The sequence below is a fragment of the Myotis nattereri genome (genome assembly GCF_964212035.1).
Source record: "Myotis nattereri genome assembly, chromosome: 3".
Lineage (NCBI taxonomy): Eukaryota > Metazoa > Chordata > Mammalia > Chiroptera > Vespertilionidae > Myotis > Myotis nattereri.
In genome coordinates this window covers 105,984,632-105,998,394 of record NC_138077.1, presented here as the reverse complement: position 1 = coordinate 105,998,394, position 13,763 = coordinate 105,984,632, and the positions used below count along the sequence as shown (strand labels likewise).

Here is a 13,763-nt window from a genome sequence, read left to right as displayed (position 1 = left end):
AGAAACCATCAACAAAACAACAAGAAAGCCCACTGCATGGGAGAACATATTTGCAAATGTTACACTCATAAGGCTTTAATCTCCAACATTTATAGGGAACTCATACAACTTAACAAAAGGAAGATAAACAATCCAATCAAAAAATGTGCAACAGACCTAAATAGGCACTTTTTGAAAGAAGACAGAAGAAAGGCCAAAAGACATATGAAAACATGCTCAAAGTCACTAATCATCTGAGAGATGCAAATTAAAACGACAATGCAATACCATCTCACACCTGTCAGAATGGCTATCATCAACAAATCAATAAAGGACAAGTGCTAGCAAGCATGTGGAGAAAAAGGAACCCTCATGCACTGCTGGTGGGAATGCAGACGGGTGCAGCCACTGTGGAGAACAGTATGGAGTTTCCTCAAAAAACTAAAAATGGAACTCCCATTTGACCCAGTGATCCCACTTCAAGGAATATATCCCAAGAAACTAGAAACACCAGTTAGGAAGGATATATGCACCCCTATGTTCATAGTGGCACAACTCACCATAGCTAAGATTTGGAAACAGCCTAAGTGCCCATCAGTAGATGAGTGGATTAAAAAACTGTGGTACATCTACACAATGGAATACTATGCTGCGGTAAAAAAGAAGGAATTCTTACCATTTGCAACAGCATGGATGGAACTGGAGAGCATTATGCTAAGTGAAATAAGCCAGTCAGAGAAAGATAAATATCACATGATCTCACTCATTTGTGGAATGTAATGAACAACATAAACTGATGAACAAAAACAGATCCAGGGACAGAGAAGCACCGATCAGATCAAACCTCAGAAGGAAGGTAGGGGAGGGTGGGCGTAAGGGGGAGAGATCAACCAAAGGGCTTACATGCAAGCATATAGGCCTAACCAATGGACACAGACAACAGGGGGGTGAGGGCATGAGTCGGCGGGATAGGGGGTACTGGACACATATGTAATAACTTAATCAATAAAGAAATTAAAAAAAGTCCCCATCTTCTCAAGGGGCCAATACTTAAATAAATATAGTGCTTTCTTTTTCACCAGCACCTTTCTCACAAGTTTGGCTTTTGTTGCATTAAAAAGCTAAACCTGAGTTTGGTTACACCAGCTATCTTTAAAAGAACCATAGTAAAAAAGTAGAATGTGTTAAGGATTCTGCTTTGTGGAAATGGGAGACATCCCAGTCTATTCTTTTGTCACTCACTTCCCTCCTACCCACAAACAGGAAGTGGACCTGTTTGGCATATACCAGGGAGTTGCCTAGTCTTGCTCTTCCAAGGGAAGGAATGGTACTTGGGAAGCTTGGGGAAGGGATGAGTTTATCACCCACCACATAATTATAAATCAAAACCTCAGGAATTGATCCAATAGAGACTTGTCTTGACTTTAAAGAAATACACCTTCAGTATCAGGCTGCATGGTGAGTGTGAGACTTGTTTGAGGGAAGAGGTTTGCTGTGTCCCTCCTTTCTTCTCTTGACAGATACGTGTTTCCTGAGAAGTAAATCCCGTGTACATCGGCTTCATTTCCAGCACTGAATAAGTACCATGTGACCAAATCTCCTTTGCTCATATTGAGACCAGGCTGATTCCCATACATAAATCCATTCATGGCTGTAAAAGGTGAAAAACAACATTTTGAAAGTGGTTTACCTCATAACCTCCTAGACTTTCCAGAGCTAACTTTATTTAATTTTTAAAAGACCCATTCTGGCCTCTCTACTCCTTTCTGTGTCAGCAGTGGCTTTGCAATTTCTTGATGTTCCCTCGAGAGCAGAAAGGAGCAGAGCTAAATGCAGTGTTCTCAGAGTTCTGTGCCCTGGGAATCTTACTGTTCTTCCAAGCTAGCCACTTTTCAGTTCTCTCAAGGGTCATATTGTGAACACCTAAGTATATGAGAAATACCACCTCTTCCTGGGCACTGTAGACTGGGAATGGGTTTGTTGTTCTAGATGGAAAATTCTGTGATTTCTCTTGAATTAATAGGGCAGAGTATGCCGAAACCGGTTTGGCTCAGTGGATAGAGTGTCGGCCTGTGGATTGAGGGATCCCAGGTTCGATTTCGGTCAAGGGCATGTGCCTGGGTTGTGGGCATATCCCCAGTGGGAGATGTGCAGGAGGCAGCTGATCGATGTTTCTCTCTCATCGATGTTTCTAACTATCTCTCTCCCTTCCTCTCTGTGAAAAATCAATAAAATATATTAAAAAAAAATAGGGCAGAGTATTTGCAGGAAGTTTTCTCTCACTGCTGTTTTTGATAGATAATATCTTTGGCTCCTCCAGAATGCAAAAATGCTAAATCAAAAGTATTATTTTAAAGATTGTGAGTTATGTAACTAGTATCAATCCAATTTTTTAAAAAAATCTATAAAACAACTTTACATTTTTTTCTTCTTGCTACAATCATTTTCACATGTTGTCCATTAGTGGTGTGGTGGGTTTTTGTTTTTGTTTATTTTTTAAAAAACAATTAGCTCACTATTTCTGAACCCTAACTGCATTTTAGAATTACACTGGGAGCTAAAAATAAATCTGATGCCAGATTTCAATTAAATAAAAACCTCTGGAGCAGTGGTTCTCAACCTTCCTAATGCCGCGATCCTTTAATACAGTTCCTCATGTTGTGGTGACCCCCAACCATAAAATTATTTTCGATACTACTTCATAACTGTAATTTTGCTACTGTTATGAATCATAATGTAAATATCTGGTATGCAGGATGTATTTTCATTGTTACAAATTGAACATAATTAAAGAATAGTGATTAATCACAAAAACAATATGTAATTATATATGTGTTTCCCGATGTTCTTAGGCGACCCCTGTGAAAGGGTTGTTCGACCCCCAAAGGGCTCGTGACCCATAGGTTGAGAACCGATGCTCTGGAGGTTGTCCTGAGCATTTAAAAAATAGCTTTAATAGTTTTTAAAAGCTCCCAGTTGATTCTAATGTGTAGTCAAGGGTGAGAATTATTGAAGTTTATTAAGAGCAGAGACCATATCTTTCTTCATATTAAATAATACGGTGAGCCTGCCATTCTTAAGCCACAGATGAGAAAAGCATCTAATCAGCAGTTCTCAAAACTTGAACATAGATCAGAATCACCTGGAGGGTGTGTTAAGCATAGATTGCTGTCCCCACACCCAGAATTTATGATTCAGTAGGTCAGGGTTGGGGTCTAAGAATTTGCATTTCTAAGAAACCCTGCATGATGCTGATCACATACTAAGCAACATGCATCTAATTGACATATTTTGTATGTTTTATCCTGAATTAAGTGAGATGAGGAGTAACTGAACAATACATTAAATAATCAGTGATATTACCCTCACTATATTTGTTTATTGAAAATTGAACAATAGGCAAAGCTGTTGGAATTTTGGTATAATTAAAAGCATTCCATGTGCAACACTGAAATAACTTGAAGCACTGGTGGATGAGGCAGTACTTACAGTGCATCTTATTAGATTCCTGAAATTCTGCATCGTCTTTATCCACCTGATCAGATGCAGTTGTAAACATTTTTATATTATCATCCAAGAGCAAACTCTCATTCTCATCAAACACTATAGGGAACAAATAGAACTCCTTGTCTACATCTTTCTGTAAATAACAACAAGAACAATAAGGTGAAGGCAGAAGAAGTAAAGCAGAAAGACTCCCATGTACACAACATTATTTTTGAAGAACAGAAGTTTCCATTCCTCTTTGTAAATGCACTCACAGACTCATCCAGTTGACCACTAGAGTTTTTCTTAGTATCTGTGTAGTGGAATTTTGGTTCAACATAATAACCTAAGCCTTTCGCTGTACCTAAAAGTTCTGACTCTCTTCTCCTTATCTTCCTGCCAGCTCTGCAGATACTCATTGAACCCACCAAAAACAATTGTTCAAATGGGGTAAGGGGACATGTGCCTGTGCTAGAAATCAGGGAAAGTGCCATCTGCATTCATGAAAATGAAGAATCCTGTAAGGCAGAGTAGGAGGAAGCAGTTAGAGGGAAACATCATCTTAAGAAAAATAGCCTGCTAGATAAATTGGAACAGGAATTTTCATAACCTCAAGGCATCTGAACAAGCACTCTTACTCCTGTTCCCCCATCCCTGGTGAAAAATAAGGAAGCAGAAATGCTATCTGGTCTATGAAATGATTCAGTAGTTCAGAAGAAGGCAGTCAATCTAAGTAATCAAAGCATATGAGCCTCTAAGTACAAGTTACTGCCTCGCAAGAGAGAAAATTCAGAGATGATTGCATGTCTTTCTCCTGAGATTGTTTTCAGATCAAAAACATAATTATCAAATTTTAAAAATTCAACTAAAGCAGAGATCTGAGGCTAGATCCTACAGAAAATCAATAGTGGAGATGATCTTAAAAAAGCTCACATAAATCAGAAGAAAAGATGAAAAATATACACATAGCAATGATTTTAAAGACAAGTTATAAAAGGAGAGACATAATGATAATAAATAATAGTGGAAATCATTGGACTTCCCTACTACAATAAATGTCAGAGGAAGTTGGAGTAGTATTTGTGTTTTTGTTGGGGAAAAGATTATGTTACGAAAATTCTGTATCAGGCAAAGAACAACAAAAAGATTTTCAGATGTGTAAGGTTTCCAACAGGGGACCACTACAATCACTTTATATTCTAATCTGCAGAGAAAAATTAAGTGGAAGTTTACAGGTCACATTTTCTGATTTTAATGAAACATAACTAAAAATTACTAATAAAAGGACAAAAAACTAAAAAACTTAGAAAGATCATATTTAATCCAAATAACTCTTAGATCAAAGAGGAAATAAAAGTGAATTATTACATATGTAGTAAATAACGTCCATGAGAACACCATGAGTTATAATGTATGGAATATAACTAAACATATAAACTGAGAGTCTGAAGTACTTTTTATTTTAACAAAACCAAATAAAAATAAATATCTAAATATTTTAGAAACATAAAATTATAAAAAGAAAATTTAATAAGACAACATAGAAATTAATAAATTAGAACATTAAAATAGCTATACCTGAAAATGTAGTCTTTGTAAAGACCAATAAAATACACAAACCTCTGGCGAGTCTAACAAAAAAAAATTGAGATTCCAAATATTCCACATGGGAAATGAGAACAGAATATAATCACATGTATGAAAGATAAATAAAGACCACTGTGTACAATAAATGTGATCAGGTGACTTAGAAGGAGGTACCAGAATATACCAATACCCATGGGTGAAATAAAAACAGTGATTAAAACATAAATAACATAACTACTTCTTAAAAGTTACAAAGTCAAAAATTTCTAAGTAGCAGATGGGTTCCTATCTATTTAAACTCTTCCACAATATTAAAAACATAAGAATCTTCTCAATTTATTTAATGAAGATAACCATGATATAATGCCTGAAAATGCACACAAAATTTAAACTGGTATCACTTATAGCCTAGATGAGAAATTCTAAATAAAACACTGTCATATATGCATAACCCATGGACACAGACAATAGTGTAGTGAAGGCCTGGAGTGGGGGGTGGGTGTGGGCTAGAAGAGGTCAGTGGGGATAAAAGGGGACATCTATAATACTTACAACAGTAATGATTAAAAATAAATAAATAAATAAATAAACAAACACTATCAAATTCAACACAGATATATTGGGGGAAAAAACACACCATAATTAAGCAATGTCTTTTTGCAGAAGTGCAAGGATAGTTCAACATTAGGAAATCCTTAATGTAGTTGTTACACTTATAAGGTAAAGGAGAAAAAAAAATGTTTAATATATCTTTTTTATTTTATTAATTTAAAAAATAATTTCAAGAAAATCTAAAAATAAATTCTTATAAAATTTGACACCCTGGCAAAAGCCCTTTGTTTTCCCCCCAGATCTTTGCAAGGCTGCTCCATGAAATTTAAATCTTACCCCGAATATTACCTCCACTTTATCTAAACTAGAAATTCTATTTACTATGATATTACCCTATTTTGTTTTTTAAAACTCTTGTCACTTTCTGAAGTTATCTATTTCCATTTTTTGTGTGTTTGCTTATCTTCTCTCTTTCCCACCCACTTCACACGCATCCCGCCCACTTCTCTGCTACACCACACGTTACAATATAAACCCAATTAGAACAGGAAACTGACCTGTCTGTCTTATTTAGCAATGAATTCTGTGCCTAACACAGGACGTTTTCTGAGCGGCTCAAGTGATGTTTTTTTTACTTTTTTTTTTTTTAATCCTCACCTGAGGATATTTTTTCCATTGATTTTTAGAGAGAGAGTGAAAGAGAGAGGGAAAGACAGATAGAAATATCAATGTGAGAGAAACACATTGATTGGTTGCCTCCTGCATGCCCCGGACCAGGGTCTGGGCCAGGAGGAGCCTGCAACCAAGGTACATGCCCTTGACCGGGAATCAAACCTGGGACCCTTTGGTCCGCAGGCTAACGCTCAAGTGATTTTAAATAGAAAAACGTTTTCAGTAAGCCAGAAATAAAAATTTAAAATACCAACTAATAGCCAATATCATAGTGGTAAAATAATAGTTATCTTCATTAAGATCAGACACTAAACAAGGCACTATTTTACATTATTCAAATATTGTACCCAATCTGAAGCCACATGGCTGGTAAGTGAAAGAGCCAGGATGAAAACTTTTACTGCCTCCTGTAGACCTTCCTGTGTAGTGACTCCTTCATTTGCAAAATGAAGATGATGAAACATGCAGAGGATAAAACTCACATTTTAAATCTCAACTCACCAGTTCCTCCTCTCGAAAAAGTGGGGATAACAATATTTAGCCTCTTGGGTTGGGAAGGCTAAATGAAGTGGTATGTGTGAAAGTGCCTGGAAAGAGTTCAATAAATACTAGTCTCCTTTTATTCCTTCCCAAGGTAAGCACAAGATCAAAGAATGGGATCCAGAGGTAGAAAACCATTTTTCTTTCAGTTACATGTTTTAAAATTTTTAATTTATAATTGCCAAATAAAAAAATACAGATATAAACTTAACAAAAATTATCTAAAGCCTATATAAAAGAAACTATAAAATACTCCTGAAAAACACAAAAGTAGGCTTGAATAAATGGAAAAACATGTTCTTCTGTAGAGTGACTCAAATTTATAATGATGTCTGTTCTGCCCTGGCCAGTGCGGTTCAGTTGGTTGGAGCACCCATCATCTCATACACTGAAGGGTGTGAGTTTCATTCCCTGTCAGGGCACATAACCAGGTTGTGGGTTCCATCCTTGGTCAGGGCGAATACAGGAGGCAATGGATCAATGTTTCTCTTTCACATTGATGTTTCTCTCTCTCTCTCTCTCTCTCTCTCTCTCTCTCTCTCTCTCTCTCTCTCTCCTCCCTCACTCCCTCCCTCTCCCTTTCTCTCTATCTCTAAGATCAATAATAAAAAGAAATGATGTCTGTTTTTCATAATTTAATTTGTATATTTAGACAATCCCAACCAAACACTGTTAGGCTTTTTTCCCCTTGGAGCCAGGTAAGGTTTTATAAGGTTTATTAGAAAGAATAAGTTAGCAAAAAGAGCTGTTAAAGTGGTGAAAAAGAAGTGCAATGAAGTATGGCTACTAGTCATTATATATATTATATAGATGCTATAATTAAAATAGTATGATATTGGTGCATGGATATATAGAGATGAATGAATTAGAATAGAAAATCAAGAAAAAGGCTGAATTGTATATGAAAAATGTTTAAAAAATATATTTTATTGATTTTTTACAGAGAGGAAGGGAGAGGGATAGAGAGTTAGAAACATCGATGAGAGAGAAACATCGATCAGCTGCCTCCTGCACACTCCCCACTGGGGATGTGCCCACAACCAAGGTACATGCCCTTGACCAGAATCAAACCTGGGATCCTTGAGACTGCAGGCTGATGCTCTAGCCACTGAGCCAAACCGGTTAGGGCTGTGTATTATGAAATTTTTGGTATCTGATAAAGGCAGCTTTCAAATCAATGAGGAAAAGTTAATAAATGGTGTTGAGATGTCTGGATAGTCATATAGAAAGAGATACATTTGATCCATTTCTCAACCATACACCTGGATAAATTCTAAATGGAACAGAGATTTAAATGTGAAAAATAAAACCATACAAGCACTTGAAGGCAGTATGGGTGAATTCCTTTAAAACCTGGGAAATGGAAAAACTTTCTTAACTATGACAAACTCTATAAATGAGACAGGAAAAGATGATAGAAATAAAAATTTTACATGGCAAATAACATAAACAAAAGAAAAATAACTAAGAAAACAATATTTACAATTAATATCTCAGACAAAGGGTTTCTACCCCTAATGTATTAATAGTTTCCAAATCAGTGAAGAAAAATAAACATGTAAAAAGATGAGCTATAGATATAAACAGTCAAATAAAAGAAGTGAAAATAGTTCTTAACCATTTGAAAAGATGCTCAAATACTAGTAACAATAACAACAACAAACATTAAAATTATAGAGATACTGTTTATGTCTTATTAGATTAGTAAAAATTTCCAAATTTTTGGAAAAACAGATCATCTCACAATATACCTGGTAAGGATACAATATAGCACAATTCTTATGGCAGGAAATTTGGCAAAATCTAGTAAAATTTTATATGTACTTATCTTTTGTCCAAGTAATATCACTTTTAGGAATTTATCCCAAAGGTATGCTGGCAAAAATACAAAGAGATGTATGAATAAGGCTACCCATTGTATTGTATTTATAGAAGGATAGACTGGAAACAACCCAACCCCCTATCTAATAGTAGATTGGCTATATAAACTGTAGCATTTCTATACTATGGAGCAATAGCTACTGTAAAAAATGAATGTGGAATATCTCCATATATTACAGATGGGAGGGAATTATGGATTATATTGTAAAGTGAAAAAAAAGCAAGGATATGGATACACATACACATACATATTTGTTTATTTAAAAAATAAAAGAATAAGAATTAGAGAAGTATTCAATGACATTGAAAACAGGAACTCAATACAAAAAAATCAATGAAACTAAAAGGTGATTCTTTGAAAATATTGATAAAATCAATAAGCCTCAAAGCAGACTAAGTGAAAAAGAGAGAGAACACAAATTACTAATATTAGAAATGAAACCTGGGACATCACTACTGATCCTATGAACATTAAAAGGATAATAAAGGAATACTATAAAAATTATATGCCTATAAAATTGGGAACTTAGATAAAATGGATAAATTCTGTAAAAGACAGTTAGCCAAGATCACACAAGAACAGACAATCTGAATAGACTCATATCTCCTAAAGAACTGTTCAAAACAGAAAGCACCAGGCACAGCTGGGTTCATTGGTGAATTCTATCAAACATTTAAGGCAGAAATTATGCACATGCTATACAATTTAAGGAAGAAATTATGCACATTCTATACAATCTTCTTCAGAGGATAGAAACAGAGGAAATGCTTGTTTTCTCATTCTAAAAGGACAGAATTGTTCTAATACCATAATGAGACAAAGACATTACAAGAAAACTACAGACCAATATATCTCTAAGGAATATAGATGTAAAATGCGCCCCAAAATATTAGCAAATCAAATTCAACAATGTATCCTATCTAATAATAGAGAAACATGGTAATTAACCATACCTTTGCTACCCTTCCCATTGGCTAATCAACGAGATATGCAAATTAACTGCCAACTAAGATGGCGGCCGGCAGCCAGGCAGCTGAAGCGAACAGGAGGCTTGCTTGCTTTAGTGATGGAGGAAGCCAAGGTTCCCCGCCTGCCACTGCCGGCCTCTGAGCTTGCACTCTAAGCAACTATGTTACAATTATAGAAGCTAAACAAACCCCAGAAACCTGCTTTCAGCCGTCAGAGCTGAGTGAGCAGGACTGCAACAGTGTTACAATTATAGAACCCAAACAAACCCAGATAACTGCTTTCAGCAGCCAAGGTCTCAGAGTAGGAGCCGAGCCTCAGAGCTAAAGCAGGCTCTCAGCTCCAGTGAAAGTCATAGAAGGTAAATAAATCCCAGAATTTAAAAAAAAAAGAAAAAAAGGAGAGGTTGGGAGCTTCAGTCACCCGCCAGCCTGAAAACAGCCCTCAGCCCCTCACCCAGACTGGCCAGGCACCCTAGTGGGGACCCCCACCCTGAAGTGGGTGTGACCAGCTGCAAACAGCCATCATCTCCTTACCCAGACTGGCCAGGCACCCCAGTGGGGACCCCCACCCTGAAGGGGGTGTGACCAGCTGCAAACAGCCATCATCCCCTCATCCAGGCTGGCCAGGCACCCAAGCAGGACCCCCCACCCTGATCCGGGACACCCTTCAGGGCAAACCTGCCGGCCCCCACCCATGCACCAGGCCTCTAGCCTATATAGTAAAAGGGTTATATGCAAACTGAACCTAACAGCAGAAAGACTGGGAATGACTGGTCACTATGACACACACTGACCACCAGGGGGGAGAAGCTCAATGCAGGAGCTGCCCTCTGGTGGTCAGGGTGCTCTCACATGGGAGGAACTCTGCTCAGCCACAAGCCAGGCTGACAGCTGCCAGTACAGCAGTGGTGGTGGCAGCCTCTCCTGCCTCCTCAGCAGCACTAAGGATGTCCGACTACAGCTTAAGCCTGTTCCCCGCTGGCAAGTGGGCATCCCCCGAGGGCTGCTGGGCTGCCAGAGGGATGTCTGATTGCCATCTTAGGCCCAATCCCCCGGGGAGCGGGCCTAAGCCAGCAGGTGGTCATCCCCTGAGGTGTCCCATACTGCGAGAGGACACAGGCCAGGCTGAGGGACCGCCCCTCCCCCTGAGTGCACAAATTTTTGTGCACCAGGCCTCTAGTCTAATATAATAAAAGAGAAACATGCAAATTGACCGCACCCCTACTACACCTCAAGGAAATCCCACCAGCCAATCAGAGTGACTATATGCAAATTAACCCAACCAAGATGCGGCCAGCAACCACGGAGCTGCAGCAAGCAGGAGGCTTGGTTGCCCCAGCGATGCAGGAAGCCAAGCTTCCCGCCTGCCCTGGTCAGCTATGGCCTCCGCTCAAGGCAACAAAGTTTCAATTATAAAAGCTAAATAAATCCCAGATACCTGCTTCCAGCAAGCCTCCTCTGGGAGCTTTGGTGGCTGGGGGCCGTGGCCAGCCTGCAAACAGCCATCAGCCCCTCACCCAGACTGTCCAGGCACCCAGCAGGACCCCTCCATCCTGAAGGGGATGTGGCCAGCCTGAAAATGGCCCTCAGCCCCTCACTCAGGCTGGCCAGGCACCCCAGGGAGGACCCCTACCCTGAAGGGGTGTGTCCAGCCTGCAAACAGCCATCAGCTCCTCACCCAAGCTGGCCAGGCACCCCAGCGGGGACCCCCACCCTGAAGGGGCTGTGGCCAACCTGCAAACAGCCATCAGCCACACCCTAATGGGGTGAGGGTCCCCACTGGGGGGCTTGGCCAGACTGCAAACAGCCATCTGCCCCTCACCCAGGCTGGCCAGGAACCCCAGCGGGGACCCCCACCCTGAAGGGTCTGTGGCCAGCCTGCAAACAGCCATCAGACACTCATCCAGGCTGGACCCCCTCCCTGAAGGGGATGTGGCCAGTCTGCAATCAGCCCTCAGCCCCTCACCCAGCCTGGCCAGGCACCCCAACGGGACCCACACCCTGATCCAGGACACCCTTCAGGGCAAACCTGCCAGCCCCCACCCATGCACCAGGCCTCTATCCTATAGAATAAAAGGGTAATATGCAAATTGACCCTAACAGCAGAAGGTCTGGGAATGACTGGTCACTATGACACACCCTGATCACCATGGGGCAGATGCTCAAAGCAGGAGCTGCCCCCTGGTGGTCAGTGTGCTCCCACAGGGGGAGCTCTGCTCAGCCACAAGCCAGGTTGACGGCTGCCAGTACAGCGGTGGTGGTGGCAGCCTCTCCTGCCTCCTCAACAGCAGTAAGGATGTCCGACTGCAGCTTAAGCCTGCTCCCCGCTGACAAGTGGATATCCCCTGAGGGCTGCTGGGCTGCCAGAGTGATGTCTGACTGCCAGCTTAGGCCTGATACCCCAGGGAGCGGTCCTAAGCCAGCAGGTGGTCATCCCCCAAAGGGTCCCAAACTGCGAGAGGGCACAGGCCGGGCTGAGGGACCCCCCGAGTGCACAAATTTTGGGGCACTGGGCCTCTAGTAAATATAACAATATTAGAAATATAACAATTCTTGCATGCAGGAAATTAATGCAAGGGGCTTGGCCCTTGCAGCCCCAGCTTCATCTGGAAGGTCTTCAGGAAGGTCGTTTGGCTGCCAGTCTAATTAGTATACTATGCTTTTATTATTATAGATTTCATGATCAAGTGGGATTTATCCCAGGTATGCAATTCTGGTGCAACATTCTAAAATCAGTTAATGTGAACCATCAAATCAATAATCTAAAGAAGAAAAATCACATGATCATGTAAATAGATGCAGGAAAAAAGAATTTAACAAAATCCAACACCCATTTATGACTAAAAACTCTCAGTAAACTAAGAGCAAAGAGAAATTCCTTAACTTAAAAAATATTTACACACAAAAAAAACTACTCCTAACATCAGACTTTATGGTGTGAAACTAAAAGTTTTCCCACTAAAATCAGGTACCAGGGAAGGATGTCTCCTCTTACCATTACTTTTAATGTTGTACTGGAAGTCTTAGCTAATGTAATGAGACAAGAAAAAAAAAAAAAGGTATACTGATTGGGAAGAAAGAAATAAAGCTGTCTTTGTTGCCCAGCTAGTGACTCAGTGGTTGAACATTGACCCATGAACCAAAAGGTCACCAGTTTGATTCTTGGTCAGGGCACATGCCCAGGTTGCAGGCTCAATCCCCAGTGGGGGGCATACAGGAGGTAGCCAATTGATGATGTTTCTATTTCTTTATTCCTCTCCCTTCTTCTCTCTCTAAAAAAAAGTACATAAATAAAAAGAAAAAGAGAACTTAAAAATACAACTAAAAGACAAAACAGACATCCTCCAGAACCACAGGAAGGCTGGCTGAGTGGAAATTCTAGAACTAGAAGGAAAGAGGAAAGCACACTGAGACTCAGAGGAAGTGCGGAAGTAAAGTGCAGAGGTACGGAAGCGCACGTGGAAAGGGCTGGCAGCTGAGAACGGGGTGCTCATGGAAAGGGCTGGCCGCCGAGGACTCAGCGCACGCTGAAAGGGCTGGCAACTGAGGACGCGGTTGTCTTTTTTAATCGGGAGGGAGTCTCAAGCTCCCGACTGCTCTGAACTCCAGTTCCAGGCAAGTCTCTGCGGACCCAGACTCATACGGGAGAAATTGGTCTGCCATTGGTTGGAACTTGAGGGAGGCTTTCTCTCAGAGGTACTTGCAGCGATTACTGGGACACTGAGAAGTGGGGCCTCTTAGGATAGGACTGAGGAGCAGCCATAGCTGCTTGTTCCACCCTGTTGAACCCCTGAGACCCCGTCCCACCCAAGCTGTGGTATCATTACCCAGCAAAGGTATCATTCAGAATTGAAGGTCAGATAAAGAGTTTCACAGATAAGGAAAAGCTAAAGGAGTTCATCACCACCAAACCAGTATTATATGAAATGCTGAAAGGTATCCTTTAAGAAGAGGAAGAAGAAGAAGATGGTAAAGATACAAATTATGAACAACAAATACACATCTATCAACAAGTGAATCTAAAAATCAAGTGAATAAATAATCTGATGAACAGAATAAACTGGTGAATATAATAGAATCAGGGGCATAGAAAGGGA

General features: G+C 40.2%; 1 protein-coding gene across 2 annotated transcripts in view; it reads right to left on the bottom strand.

The window, feature by feature from the left end:
* LOC308516482 (ceruloplasmin) overlaps nucleotides 1-13,763 on the bottom strand; it is an 87,566-nt gene that overhangs the window by 26,475 nt on the left and 47,328 nt on the right. For both annotated transcript variants that reach the window (XM_081087447.1, XM_081087446.1), the window contains exons 10-11: nucleotides 3,469-3,619; nucleotides 1,418-1,630 (exon numbers count right to left, since the gene is read on the bottom strand). In XM_081087447.1, coding sequence (XP_080943573.1) covers nucleotides 1,418-1,630; nucleotides 3,469-3,619 — 364 coding nt within the window. The remainder of the gene's footprint in view (nucleotides 1-1,417; nucleotides 1,631-3,468; nucleotides 3,620-13,763) is intronic.